We start from the raw sequence: 14,085 nt of genomic DNA, 5'->3' as shown, positions 1-14,085 counted from the left end.
CACTTCACACTTATTTTTAAGATTTACATTTTGCGAAACCACATAACTGTTCTTTTCTAGTATCATATTTATTTTGAATCATTGCAACATTAATTATATGCATTCTATTGAAGTGTGTTCAAATGTAAAATGTTTAGCTTGTACTATTACAGAAAAAAAAATCCTTAGGAACTAGATTCCAAACACGTTTTTGAAAAGCAGTTTGGAATACTTTCCATCTTAAATTGTATGTCATCGTATACAAACAGTAAAGATTCCTTACAAATTTCGCACGTAATTTTAAGACAGTTTATTTATAGGTGCCTAAATAACTAAGATTCAACACTTCCAAAAAAAAATATTCTGCAAATTTAGTTAATTTAAATGTTTACTACCTACTCAAAACATTTTAGTGTGCAAATGTTTGAGTGCTCGTAGACTACTTTCATTTCTTTCATAAAATGTCTGATGTCTACGATTATGTTTCCTGCTAATGTAGGGGCACACGAAAGAACGTTTTCAACGAATAGATCTGGAAGTCTTTTCTCATCAAATATGGACAATTTATCGTTTGTCTTCCTTTTTGTTGTATAAGGACAAACGAGATTCACTTTCTGAAGAAGACATATTGCCGCTGCTTGATAACCGTTCAACTCTAAACATTTTTGTATTTCTTCCGTATTGTTTATGCAAAAAAAATAGTTTTTTACGTAAAATGTTCTATGTGAGACGTAGGAGTGTTTCTATACAATATACTTTAAAATTAACAGCACAGGTACACAAAATCAGGTCAACAAACTACACCGAATATTATAAACAAATAATGGTAGGCGGGTAATATTAATGACATTATGTCACAATGAATAAGATAGACAAACTTGAAATAATGACTTTAAAATGTGTTTGAAATAGTAATATACAATTTATATACGTCCTACTTTTGGAAAAAAATTATTAGGTTGTGAAAATTTGTGTGTTGAATTTTTTTGGAGATGCGTTGAAAAAAGCACTTGGTAATATGGCTTGACACTAAGAAAGTATTCACAGCACGAACTTGATGCTATAGTATTTTCATACTTCTAAATACAGTCTGTTATATTATTAATAACTTTATTCACGCTATGATTGAGTGAAAAAAAATTATTTTAAAATTACTAACTTACATTTACTGCTTAAAAGCTATTACAAAGGGGACCTATAAATGCTTGTTTGTAACTCTCAGCTATAAAGATAATTTCAAAATGATAATTAATACCCTACAACTAACCTGATTTTGGGGTGACATCAACAAAATAACAGCTACAATCACAGATGGTAGTACATCAATAATATAAATTGTTTCAACTTGTTTTCAAAATACTGTAACAATCTGCTGCTTTTTCGATTGGATTGGACAATTAGATACCTATGACACAGTTTAGATGGTTAAGACTAATACATACACCCACTGTAAGCATAGGCGTAGCTAAAACAGTGTTAGAAAAGCAGGCTTAACATTTTTAAGTACATGACTCAAGGAAAAACTGAATAAGGAGGGGGAGGGGGGATGACAGATGTATGTGCGGTCCGACACCGACATACATAACGAATTTGGTTGACAAGCCTCAGCAAAGTTTGTGGCCTCGAGATTCAACACGCACAGGTTTGCTAAATATATTTAGATATTTATTTCAGTTAAAACACTTCAATCTATTTAAAAAGTCTCAGAATTTGTTTTGTCAGTACAAATAGGGGAGTAGCGTCACACACAATATACAGAAAATAATAAAAGAAAAAATTGGAAATTCGTTAATCGTATGTTAGAATCCAAGAGAAACAAAGAAAATTTCCCGCGATGTGTACTACCATTTATAGCCATGTTGTTAGCAGTAGTTAAATCAAGTTGTTTCAGCTGACGTTTATGCTACACAGCTGCATTATTTGGGTTTATAAGCTGCATTGCTTATAAGAGGGCTTACTTATTAACTTAAACATATATCAAGAAAACTTAATCTGGCCGGTATTTGAACCCACTACCTCTTGCACTATAAGCGACCCAATGATAGCCAGCTTCAAAACGGTTATAAAATTGAATTTATTAATTATAAAACTCAACATACATAATTAAAATAAACAACAAAGTAAAACCAACTGAAAGTTTGTTTAATCTGTATGGGTAAATAAGCTCTCAGCTCTAAGTTTGAAGCAACACACTGCAATACTCTAATTGCAAAAAATATGCATTTAATTTTACATTTTTAAATCCAATTCGCATTAGAGAAGACATTAACTTAAACATAATATTTCAAATTCTTACTTCGACAAAACTCAAGGACATAAGATAGAAATGTATTACATCAACTATTAAACTGTATTGTTTTACGTAAAATTAATTAGGTATTATTCTATTTTGATTAAACTAATCTCATTGTCAATATTATTTACCTTTTTTTTCCCCTTCATATCTCGTTTGCAGCTTTCACGTGTTTGTTTCATTTCTGTAAACAAGAAGCCCGAGGTTTGCCCGGAATTTGTTTACCCATTAATACATAAAATAAATTTATAAATTTATTGCATTTATGTCTACAAACTTCACTTCACCTTCTTCTTACTAATGCTTTCTCTGTCCCTTGAACCTTGACAAGTGTTTTATTTTGTGTGACTAATCTTCAAGGTCAGACAGCAGCCTACTGCTGCAAGTGGGGGGGAGGGGAAAGAATTCTGCGCGGCCTAACGGCAGGGGGTGCCAGTGGGGTGCGTACAACACAGGCACAACTACTGTACAGTCCAAGAGAAGAGTGTTGTACGCAACTGACATAACAAAAACAGTGTTGCAAAACTGGATATTTATTGGTTGTTGCAAATTACTAAAAAAATCAAAACTTATTTTATTTTACAGATAAAGTTTCAAACTAGAAATTAAAAAAATCTGAAATTTTTCCATTGAGAGATTAATGGTGGTTTTTATCAAAATAATAATGTCTAATTCAAGTGACACTGATGTTTACAGCAAACATTCAGCAATTGATTTATCACTTTCATAATAAGTTATTTTATTGGGCATTTTGTACAGATCACATCAAATACAATTTTTTAGGGGAAAAATGGATAGTTAATCAAAAAATTAGTACACAAAAGCCCTGAATTATCAACTTTGAAGTGAAATATTTGGAAAATTATGCTTCTTAAACAAAAACAACTACAATTTTAAAGTGTCCATGTACAACTCTTATACATGGAGAAATAAAAAAATATGTGAAATGTGGCCTTAAGCCCACTTCCTCTCCAAGTCCATTCATCTCTTGTCGTCATATCAGTTTCCCTCTAAGACGTCAGCGTCAAAGAGTTTTGAGGAACTACACTACTCGCCACCACCAAGCTCACTCGAACAACTTACACACTAGCGCCAGACAAACTCAAGGCCCTGCCTCAGCACCGTAGTTTCAGTGATATGTGTAGGTAATGTTTTGGCAACAGTGTACATACAGGCTTGCAAGGGTCGCAACAGCTAACAATGGAACAAGCTATATAATTTGAGTTGCCTTTTGCATCGCCACTTAATTATTTTAAATGTAAACAAGAAGCATTTCTCATGCCTTCGACTTTAAAAAGTTTGTGTAAAAGTTTTGTGATAGCTATACAAAAATATGATTGTCTCATTATATATATAACTATATATAGTTATGACTTCCGTGACTTCCAACGCATTAAAACTACAAGAAAGTGTTATGTGTACATTTACCTAGTTGGGTGACAATTGAAGCACACTTATATTTGGTGAATCCCAACATTAAATAATTTGTAAAAATTAAACAATTATACTTTGCTTCATTTGTACTTAACAAATTCAATAGGCTAAAGAAATTAAATTTTGAAAATTATTTTGTTTACACTAAAACCAAGGCCATGATTTGCAATTACTCCAAAAAATAGAATCACGTGAAACAAATTATAGCACTTGAATGTTCAGTGATTTATAGTGAGTGATAACTGGTAACATTTGTACAGTATTTGAACCATTTAACAGGTTTTAAAAACATTTGACTGAAATCCTATCATTCTAAGTCAGTTAAAAAATATTTTATATTTCATAATGAGTCCACATAACTTAATTCTTCGAAAAAACAGTTCTTAAGGAAGAAGAAATGCAACTTAGAGTCTAACAGCAGTGGTTCTTGTGTGGTTTGCTGTATTTAGGAGCAGGTGCTGTACAACACTCTGACTTAAATTCAGTAAGAAAGTCCCTGGCTTGAATGGGAACCAAATCGAGGATATTTCACCAACCAACCAGGAGTCATATTCATTTGACCAGATGGCCAGATATTTGACATTTTAGGGTGGCCACCAAACATGGAAAAAGTCTGGAATTCAGAAGTACCACGAAGAAGAAGAAAAACAGAAAATAGTATTTAATTCTATTTTTCTGCCAAGAAAATTTAGTTTGTGTTTATCATTACTATTTTAACTTTTTTTTGTAGTGCAGCATGTAGTCAAGTAAGATTTTATTGAGGTTAAGTTGGCAATGTATGTTTAGTTGGACACTAGCAAGTAAATTGAGAAGTTCTTACTTCTTGACCCACCATAGAAACTTTGCGAGGGGAATGTCTCCAATTTTTAGAGGAACCAGAATGATTTAAGGCACGTACATTCCAGCCTAGATTGTCTTTTCTATCTCCTATTCTTGCCATACTTCAGCTTGTGTATGGTGTGTTTACACTTACATAACATTTCAGTAGATCCGAACTAAAGGTAACATTTTGTCGTGTCAGTACTATTCATAAAGGTTCACTCGTGACTTAAATATAATTCTAGAATATTTTAATTTTTTAATTTATTAGTTACACAAATTTCCAACCTTTATTAATTTAAATTAGTATAATTTTAAAAACTATTATATAAGATGCTGGAAAATGGTTTTGAGTTGTATCAGCCAGATTTCCCTATCACTGTAAATCAGAGTTTACTTAGAGGACTCTAACAAAACAAGTATAAAATGCAAGGTCTGTGAAAACAAAACTGTCAGATTGTCGCAGTTGGTAAGAAAGCATTTTTAAGCAGTGCAAAATCCAAATAAGCCTTTCGTGCCACCAAAAATTGACTGAGAAAAAGTTGAGAAACATACATGATCAATGGATATTAGGATGTCCTTTATTCACAGCACAATAATTTTTCCAGTTTATTATTGCTGCCCATAATCATGTTTGTAAATGCAGAGTAATAGGTAATTAGGCTATATTATTGATAGTGATGTTGAAGTAAAAATTAACCCTTTACTTTTTCATGTTTGGTATGTCTGGAGATTAATAAAAAATGCTGCAAAGTAACATAAACAATTTCAAGAAAATTTACAGTCATGATCCTTAAGAATTCCTTGAATGGGATCATTTACACACTTTAAGGCAAGTACAATGGGAAGTACTAATACAAAGAACAAATGTGATTGAATACAATGATCCAGAGTAAGAAATTAAAAAGTGAAGTACACTCATGTGCATCTCTAAACAATACTCCAGACCAAGAAAATTAGGGGTGTCAGGCAAGCAAGAAATTACGACAAGAGATCAGTCGCATCCATAACAAAAGGGAAAAAATGTATGAACATGTCAACAAGAAATTAAGGCAGGTTACCTGATACAGGTGAACATGCATGTCATATAGTCGTGGTGAAACGAAACACCTGAATGGGAAAGCCAGACTTTAAACACCGAAAAGACTGAAGTTAAAGCCAGGCACAAAATTTGAGAGGTGGCTGCTGAGACAAAAATTTCAAATAAACTCTACAAAAAAGCAAGTAACATAATTACTTCCAACTGCCACCTGGTACCAGGCAAGGCGAATCGACAAGTACAGGATCATGAGTGTTCCAGAGCATAGGCACCGCCTAACCAAACTAAGTAACTCGAGTAAGCGACAAGCAGGAAAGAGACTAAGGGATTGCTTACACGCCCTTAAGAGCACTTCGGAAGCTGTTCCCGTGCATGTGCGAGTCGCTAATGGCATAGGGAACAGCTGATGGGGAGAAGGGGGGGGGGTGGTTAATGTCACGATGCTTGTTGGCTAAAGTGTTTGTTCAGAAAATTGAATTATTTCTTAATAATTTAAAAAGCATCCATTGGTGGACCAAAAATTAATTATGTAGAAAACTTACCAGTTATTGTTAATAATTCTATATAGTGATAAAACATTAAACTTTCTTTTAAATATTTATTTGAACTATTTATATATGATTGTCTTTTAATAAATTAATAGTTAAAAAAACATTTAAGCATTAAAATATAAATAAATATGTGGTAATATATGATAAGATGTTAAGGTTGAAAGGTGTGCTAATTAGTTATGGGATGTTTGTTACATACATTTTGTCTGTTAACACTGTAGGTAGCTCTTTTTTTCTGAAGCATATTGTTCCCTTAATCATTTTGGCATGTGTCATAATTTGATTTCTGACATAATTTTATACAACAGAGCTAGGTGAAGGTTATATGAGTATTGTACCAAAGATATAGCACATGAATTTGTAAATTTTAGTCTAACGTAACAAAAATTGGTATACACTCTAGCATAAATGTCTATTTTTCACCTCAAAAATTCATTTTTCTTTGGTTTATTTATTTTCTTTAAATAATAAAATTATGTAGCAGTAATGAAACTTACTTTTGTAAATTCCTCTCTTGTTGCATTATGTTAGTCTTTCCACAGTCATGAAAAAAAAAAATTTTTTTAATATTTTTAATATAATTTTAATATTTGAACGGTAGTACAAATTTCTATTTTCATACTTATCAAATAAGAATTTTATTTATTGTGTTGTAATTTAAAGTAGTATTCATCACGTTACTTCCATTTTCGTGATCAAGTTTGTAAATAGTTTTATTTTTCCCAATTTATATATATATTTGCTATACATAAGTATTTTGTTTCTAGAAATTATAGCTTAAACAGTGTATTGTGTTCATTATTTATTTTCTGTTACTTGGCAGGTTGTATGTGGGAATTGTTCTGAAAATCGAGCGCCACTTGAGTATAAAAAGTACCAGTCAGCTCGAGTGTGCGGTGATTGCTTTGAAAGTCTTTTGAGAGGTAAGAAACTTACTGAACTTATGTTTAATCCACACATGAATGTACTTGTAAATTTTATCACCTTCATACTATCAGTTAATGCTTTTGATGTGTAAACATCTTAGCTGTCAGTAATTAGCATTTGGTAGGAGTAATTTCGTCAAAATGGAATGGAAGTCGATGAACGGAAATGTGTTACAAAGATGGTGGACCCACATGTAGCAACATAAACCTTATATAGTCACTTTCATAAACATTAGGGGGCAAACCAAACGTATTGTAAACATAAAGGGGCATACCAAATGTATTGGTGTGCCAAATGAAACTACTCTGTAATTTATTCTGTAAATTAAAATAGTCATAATAAAAATTCATCACAAGTTTTGAAATACCTAAGACGACTGGCATTATAATAATTATAATACATATTCTCCTTCTAAATTCCCAAGAAGCTTAGTAGCACAGCAGTAGAGTGCACATTAGGTAACCTCAAGGGACATGGTTCAAATCTTTTCACAATTTTTTTTTTTTTTTTTTACTTTATTAAAATATGATTCATGCTGCTAGTTGCTATCTGCGTTTGATGGTGGCAAGCAACATTTACGATTCAGGCAGCAAATTCTAACGGTGGGCACAGAAAGTATGTGGGTGATTCACATCCAGAAATTTGGGTTTTGACTGTTTTATTTATCAGTTTATTTATCATGCTTAGCATTATATTAAGGAATTCTAGTTTAATTTTTTCAGAGTTTAGTATTATAAGTTTATTTGCAACATGAACAACATGAGAACATACGAGTTTGCTCGATACATCTTTGACGTATTCTGAAACTCACTTTTTTTTTCATATGTCACAAGATTACTAAATTCAATACTTTTCTATCTGTTTCTTTCACTAGTTTTTGTCAATGTTTACTTTTATAAAAAAATATACATTTAAATGTCCAGGCATCCATTATATTGGTAAAACCAAATATAATTTTGCGTGCAGAACTGGATACATTGAAATTTCAGTTTTTTCAAAGATCTTTATTTCTAATTGTTTTATGAATGTACGCAGTTACATATTAAAATATGTTTTTTAATAGTGATTATCAGACAGTGCAGTCACACTGCAGTAAATTATAATTTATTATGTTTTACTAATTTTAGATCTGTGCGAATATTTGAATTTTTGAATAATAAACGAATAGTTTATTATTCATGTTAAAGTTGACAGTTTTCAGATCAGAGTATAGAAACACTGGCATTCCAGCTCTGTGATTAGTTTCATTCATAACGGGGCGGCAAAGAGAAAAAACTTGTATAGATCTCGTGGAAAACATCTGGTCGCATACTCGCAGCAAAGACTCCCACAGCCTAACAACCTACGGCAACATTTTATAGTGGATAATACACAGTGAACGACGACCGACCGTATACAGGCCCACACACACACTCTCCTAGCGTAGTGACAGCTCAGGCAATTATCTTCTTCCATGTGGCCCAAAAAATAAGGTCTTTTACCAAGCACACGTACACTGGACAGAAAAAGAGAGGAACATGCTAAGCAGCTACTATGTTCCAACTCTTAGTTAAAACAAACCAAAAAATATAATCCATAAATTATAAAATATGTTAATATACATAGTGATTTATATTCACATAGTGAAATATTCTAACAAAGAAGTTTTAAATTTTTTTAGACCTACATCAATATTTAACTGTAGATTAAATCTGCTCACCGTAGATTCATTTTAAACCCACCCTCTTAAAGTTTCTTCACACATACGGGAATTGCCTTTCATTTATTTATTTATTTATTATTTTTTTTGTAGATTCTATTTTGATTACTATGAAAAATAATTATTTATATTTTCCTTTCAAAATTAGAACAGTTCAACAAAATTTTCCCTATAATAATTGTAGCTGACATAACATAACCAACCTTTCAGTTTAGTATTATTTATCTAATTTCTCAGAAGTCACTACACTACATTTTTACCTTTTTCTTTCGATGTGTATTTGTTATAATTGAAAAAAAAAATTATAATTCTTACTATTTGAATTCAGTATTTGTATTTGAGAATAATTTGATATTCGTATTTGATTCGAACTATAAAATTGATATTCTCACAGGCCGAATTAATTTATATAATTTATTTATTCAGATTGTATCTAGTTGAGTGCGATCCAAACAGAGAGAATTTGACACTGCAGATTTTTCAGGTCAGTTAATAGCTCTCTCTCTAAATAATAAAATAAATAAATATATATACACTTTGGTAGGTAGTATAAAATGTACAATAGTATCTAGTAATTTGTCAGGTTTAATCATAGAGTAACCAAATTGCCGTGTTTGATTTACATTAAAATTAACCACTTTAATTTTTCTACTGAATTAGGAATTTTAAAAGTTGGCAATTATGGTAATGAAGGTGCACTTAGAGCACACAACTGTTTATTCAAAACCCTTGGGACCAGCAGTGTTTGCACTAAGAAATCTTCAGGATTTTATTGTTACATTCATAAAGTAATTAAAATTTGTGTAGGTGTTGTTTATGTTAACACGACAAGTAATTAAATAATAGAAAAATATTTCTGCAGGAAAAAAAAAGTCTTTTAAAAATTTGTGCAGAGAAAATTCTTTTTTAGACCCACACATTTATGACTTCTAGATGAATTATGAATTATCATTAAATTGAATTTTTCATTGTTAATCATTATGTTTCCTGACAACAAAAGCAAAGCAATTACATCCGTACAACATTCATTTATGAGTGATAATATTGTGACTAGTCAAATTTTATCCTGAAAATTTTTCAATTCTTCTGTAATATTGTTTTTCAGCTTTTTTTATGAATTTATTTATTGCTTTCTCTCATTATTAATAACTAAATTTTTAATTTTTATTCAGCACTTTCAGATGGATCTTAGTATTAGGTGTCCTTAACAATGCCATTTTTATTACTTATCTAGTGTATTCTATTAAGTAGGTAGGGACTATTGGTAGAAACATTAAAATTAGTTTTATTCTAAAACTTAGGTGTTTTTCAGCACAAATGAAAGTCATAGTTTCCAGCTCTTACTTCTTGATTCTCTGTTATTTAAACTGCCTTTCATCTGTTTGAACATTTTCTTATAAAGCAAAACAATTTTAATTATGAGATACTAATTCTATCAGAATGATTTTGAAAGATGTATTGCAGCATGTTTTCTCTTACTGTGCAGAATTTGAAGAAACACCGCCACAGCTAGGGAGTGATGAAAGTGACACAATACGGGCTCGGTTTGTTAAGAAAGGGGAAACTGGTAAAAAGAAGTATGTTCCAGAACGTCTGTTGGAGGTAACTGCTATTGGGTCATTCCATATGAAATCAACCAGAGGCCTTAACCTCTACACCTTAGATTTTCATGTTTTTTTTTGTATATTGGTAATATCAACTAAATACAAAATAAATCTATTTTTTCTAAAAAAAAATTTTGAGTAGTTTTTTTTGTATAAATTTTTGAAAATTGCAAAAATAGCCAATTTTAGCAATGTTTTATATCACTCAAATACTTGTAGGTTTCCAACTAATGGTGCTAGAAGGCTGTTTGACAGCTCATTTTAAAGGTCATTGAATGGGCTTCAAATTGATATGTAACATGACCAACTTTGGAAAAAAAGATAATTTTTATTTGTTTTCAAAATTTTTAATATTGAATTTCTAAAAAAACACCATTTTCGATTTTTTTTAAAAAAAGTATGTTATTCCTACATATATTGGTTAGATTTGTGCCAAATTTCAAGGTGGAGAATCAATGGGATCATGAGTAAATAATGATGAGAAGTTTAGTAGATGCTTAAGGGGGCATGGTAGATAAATAAATGCTTTAAGCGTCAGTTGGACGTTATTGGTTTTTGGAAGACAACATTGATAAACTGCAAAACAAAATCCTACATAATGTTATTTGCCAACTTTATTAGCAGACGTCCTAAAAAGACAATTCTCGAGCGTTGTTTCTTCCGCAGCAATTAAATGTTCGAAATTACCAAGGCAGAAGTTTTGGCTTCAAGTAATCTTCAGTTTTTAATTAATGCATTTAGCTCTGGTTTAGATACCATGCCGCCTTAAGAAATAGTTGCAGCAAGGAAGAGTAGCATAATTTTACATAAAATTTTGACTTAGTAAAGTATTGAAATTTTATTTTTATAGACAAAATTTTTTTACAAATTATAAAACACGGATAACAAATCTTACCTTACATTCATCCAGTGTTCTTTGATTAAACATTTGATCAATATGATAATACAAAGCACGTGATCTTGCTGAACAGATGTAGCCTAAGTTAAAAGCACATGATCTTGCTGAAAGGATGTAGCCTAAGTTATAACTGACAAAACATGTTACTGTGAAATACGATAACTTTTGGTGGCTTGCATGTATATTGGCAAAAAATAATGATAATAATGAAGTTAAAGTCAGTTTTTTACATCCCAAAGGACCTGCTGCTTCCTTTTTTTATCCAACACCAAGAGCCGATATACTAGACATTAGAACTGAAGATCTTCTTAAAAAGGTTGAACCTTGTACAGCAACTGGGAGAACTTTTACACTCACTAAAGAAGAGATTGTAGAGACATCACACCTGCTTGAACGAAGTATGCCACAACCTAAGTGAAAACTGTAAATAATTAAATATATACTAAACAGATTTTTTTCATGAGCAATTATATGTTTTGTCAGTTATAACTTAAGCTACATCCTTTCAGCAAGATCATGTGCTTTTAACTTAGGCTACATCTGTTCAGCAAGATCACGTGCTTTGTATTATCATATTGATCAAATGTTTAATCAAAGAACACTGGATGAATGTAAGGTAAGATTTGTTATCCGTGTTTTATAATTTGTAAAAAAATTTTGTCTATAAAAATAAAATTTCAATACTTTACTAAGTCAAAATTTTATGTAAAATTATGCTACTCTTCCTTGCTGCAACTATTTCTTAAGGCGGCATGGTATCTAAACCAGAGCTAAATGCATTAATTAAAAACTGAAGATTACTTGAAGCCAAAACTTCTGCCTTGGTAATTTCGAACATTTAATTGCTGCGGAAGAAACAACGCTCGAGAATTGTCTTTTTAGGACGTCTGCTAATAAAGTTGGCAAATAACATTATGTAGGATTTTGTTTTGCAGTTTATCAATGTTGTCTTCCAAAAACCAATAACGTCCAACTGACGCTTAAAGCATTTATTTATCTACCATGCCCCCTTAAGCATCTACTAAACTTCTCATCATTATTTACTCATGATCCCATTGATTCTCCACCTTGAAATTTGGCACAAATCTAACCAATATATGTAGGAATAACATACTTTTTTTAAAAAAAAAATCTAAAATGGTGTTTTTTAGAAATTCAATATTAAAAATTTTGAAAACAAATAAAAATTATCTTTTTTTCCAAAGTTGGTCATGTTACATATCAAATTGAAGCCCATTCAATGACCTTTAAAATGAGCTGTCAAACAGCCTCCTAGCACCATTAGTTGGAAACCTACAAGTATTTCAGTGATCCAAAACATTGCTAAAAATGGCTATTTTTGCAATTTTAAAAAATTTATACAAAAAAAACTACTCAAAATTTTTTTTTAGAAAAAATAGATTTATAATGTATTTAGTTGATATTACCAATATACAAAAAATCATATAAATCTGAAACATGAAGTTTCTAAATTAATTTTTCTTTGGTTGATTTGATATGGAATGACTCTATTAGTTTACATGATCACCATCAGTTGCCCTTGCCAACCTTACTTGCAGGACATACAGAATAACCCTGATTTTACATTCCACTTTTTACATTTTCCCTTTACGTAAACTTTATAATTTTGGTCCTGTTTTAACATCATTTGATGCAATGCAATACATTCCTGTTGATTACAATGCGCCTTCAATCTGCTTCCTACAATTTACGCTGTTTGTTCATGGTTTACCTACATAAATTTGTAATTTCCATATAACACTTTCATGTGAAATACCTAAAACCAAAATGCTGTTGGGAACACCAGCATTCTTGGATTTTTCGATGTGCTCTTCCATTAAAAACTGTATTTACAAGCTGCCAACACTGGTATAATAATGGCATACTTTGAGAAAATGTTAGCACGCGCCACTAGATCTACAGTTTATAGAAATTCAGGTGGTCCATCAGCAACTTGTACATACCATATTACGTAGTTTATATTTATGGTATTCATCTTTGTCAACATCCATTAAAAATAATGTGGTCAGCAACAAACTCAAATTTCAATAAGCATAAAATATTTTCTTTTACTGTGAGTAATTAACTTAATTTTTATCAGTATTTATTTTATCAAGCTGGCAGCTTGTAAAAAATGGAAAAAAATTTTCAGCTGATGAAAAACTAAACATTTTTAAGTCCTTGGATGAGCATAAATGTACTCGTGTTTCACTCGCTGAGAGATTAGGCGTGCCTATTTCAACTCTGAACACAGTTGTGAAAAATCGCTAAATCATTGAAGGAAATGCAGCCCAGTGTGGTGATAAAGAACTGTATTTTCATTAGTATACTTAACCTGTAAATGTCTGGTGTTACAATGAATTGCTAATTAAAGTATGAAAGTACATATGTACACATACTGTATGTATGTGTACTTATACTCTAAGACAGAATGTAAATATAGGACTTTAATGTTAATTATTCTATTTATATGCTTCAGACACTTTTATTCAATAATTACGTGTATATCAAAGTATGGTAGGCCTATGTTAAGGTCGTATATCACTGTTCTCCGAGCAAAAAATAATTTTTCATAATTTTCTCTTATTTCAAAACTTCCCGCATTTTACAAAATTTACAGACACTCTCATGAATAGTGTAAAAAGGAGGTTCTACTGTAAATAGTTATCAGATCTACTATTTTGATACTAGTGTAGCAACCCAGGCCCTCTCCACATAGTTAATAGTTTTGTTAATGAATTACGTATTATGTTTTCTGATCATCTTTTGTGCTTGATTAGGTTTTCTGGGTGCATGTAAATAATGACTGTTTATTTTTCATAAGAGTATTTATGGTTTTCAG

At 31.1% G+C, this 14,085-nt stretch overlaps 1 protein-coding gene across 7 annotated transcripts in view; it reads left to right on the top strand.

Annotated features, from left to right (window-relative positions):
• Positions 1-14,085, top strand: part of LOC134529879 (FYVE, RhoGEF and PH domain-containing protein 6-like) — an 85,380-nt gene that overhangs the window by 50,332 nt on the left and 20,963 nt on the right. For all 7 annotated transcript variants that reach the window (XM_063364436.1, XM_063364439.1, XM_063364433.1 and 4 more), the window contains 2 exons: positions 6,939-7,038; positions 10,228-10,343. In XM_063364436.1, the coding sequence (XP_063220506.1) occupies positions 6,939-7,038; positions 10,228-10,343 (216 nt within the window). The remainder of the gene's footprint in view (positions 1-6,938; positions 7,039-10,227; positions 10,344-14,085) is intronic.

This window comes from Bacillus rossius, chromosome 2 (assembly GCF_032445375.1).
Source record: "Bacillus rossius redtenbacheri isolate Brsri chromosome 2, Brsri_v3, whole genome shotgun sequence".
In the NCBI taxonomy this organism is placed as follows: domain Eukaryota; kingdom Metazoa; phylum Arthropoda; class Insecta; order Phasmatodea; family Bacillidae; genus Bacillus; species Bacillus rossius.
The sequence above is the reverse complement of the archived record's forward strand: the minus strand, read 5'-3'. Positions and strand labels throughout refer to the sequence as shown.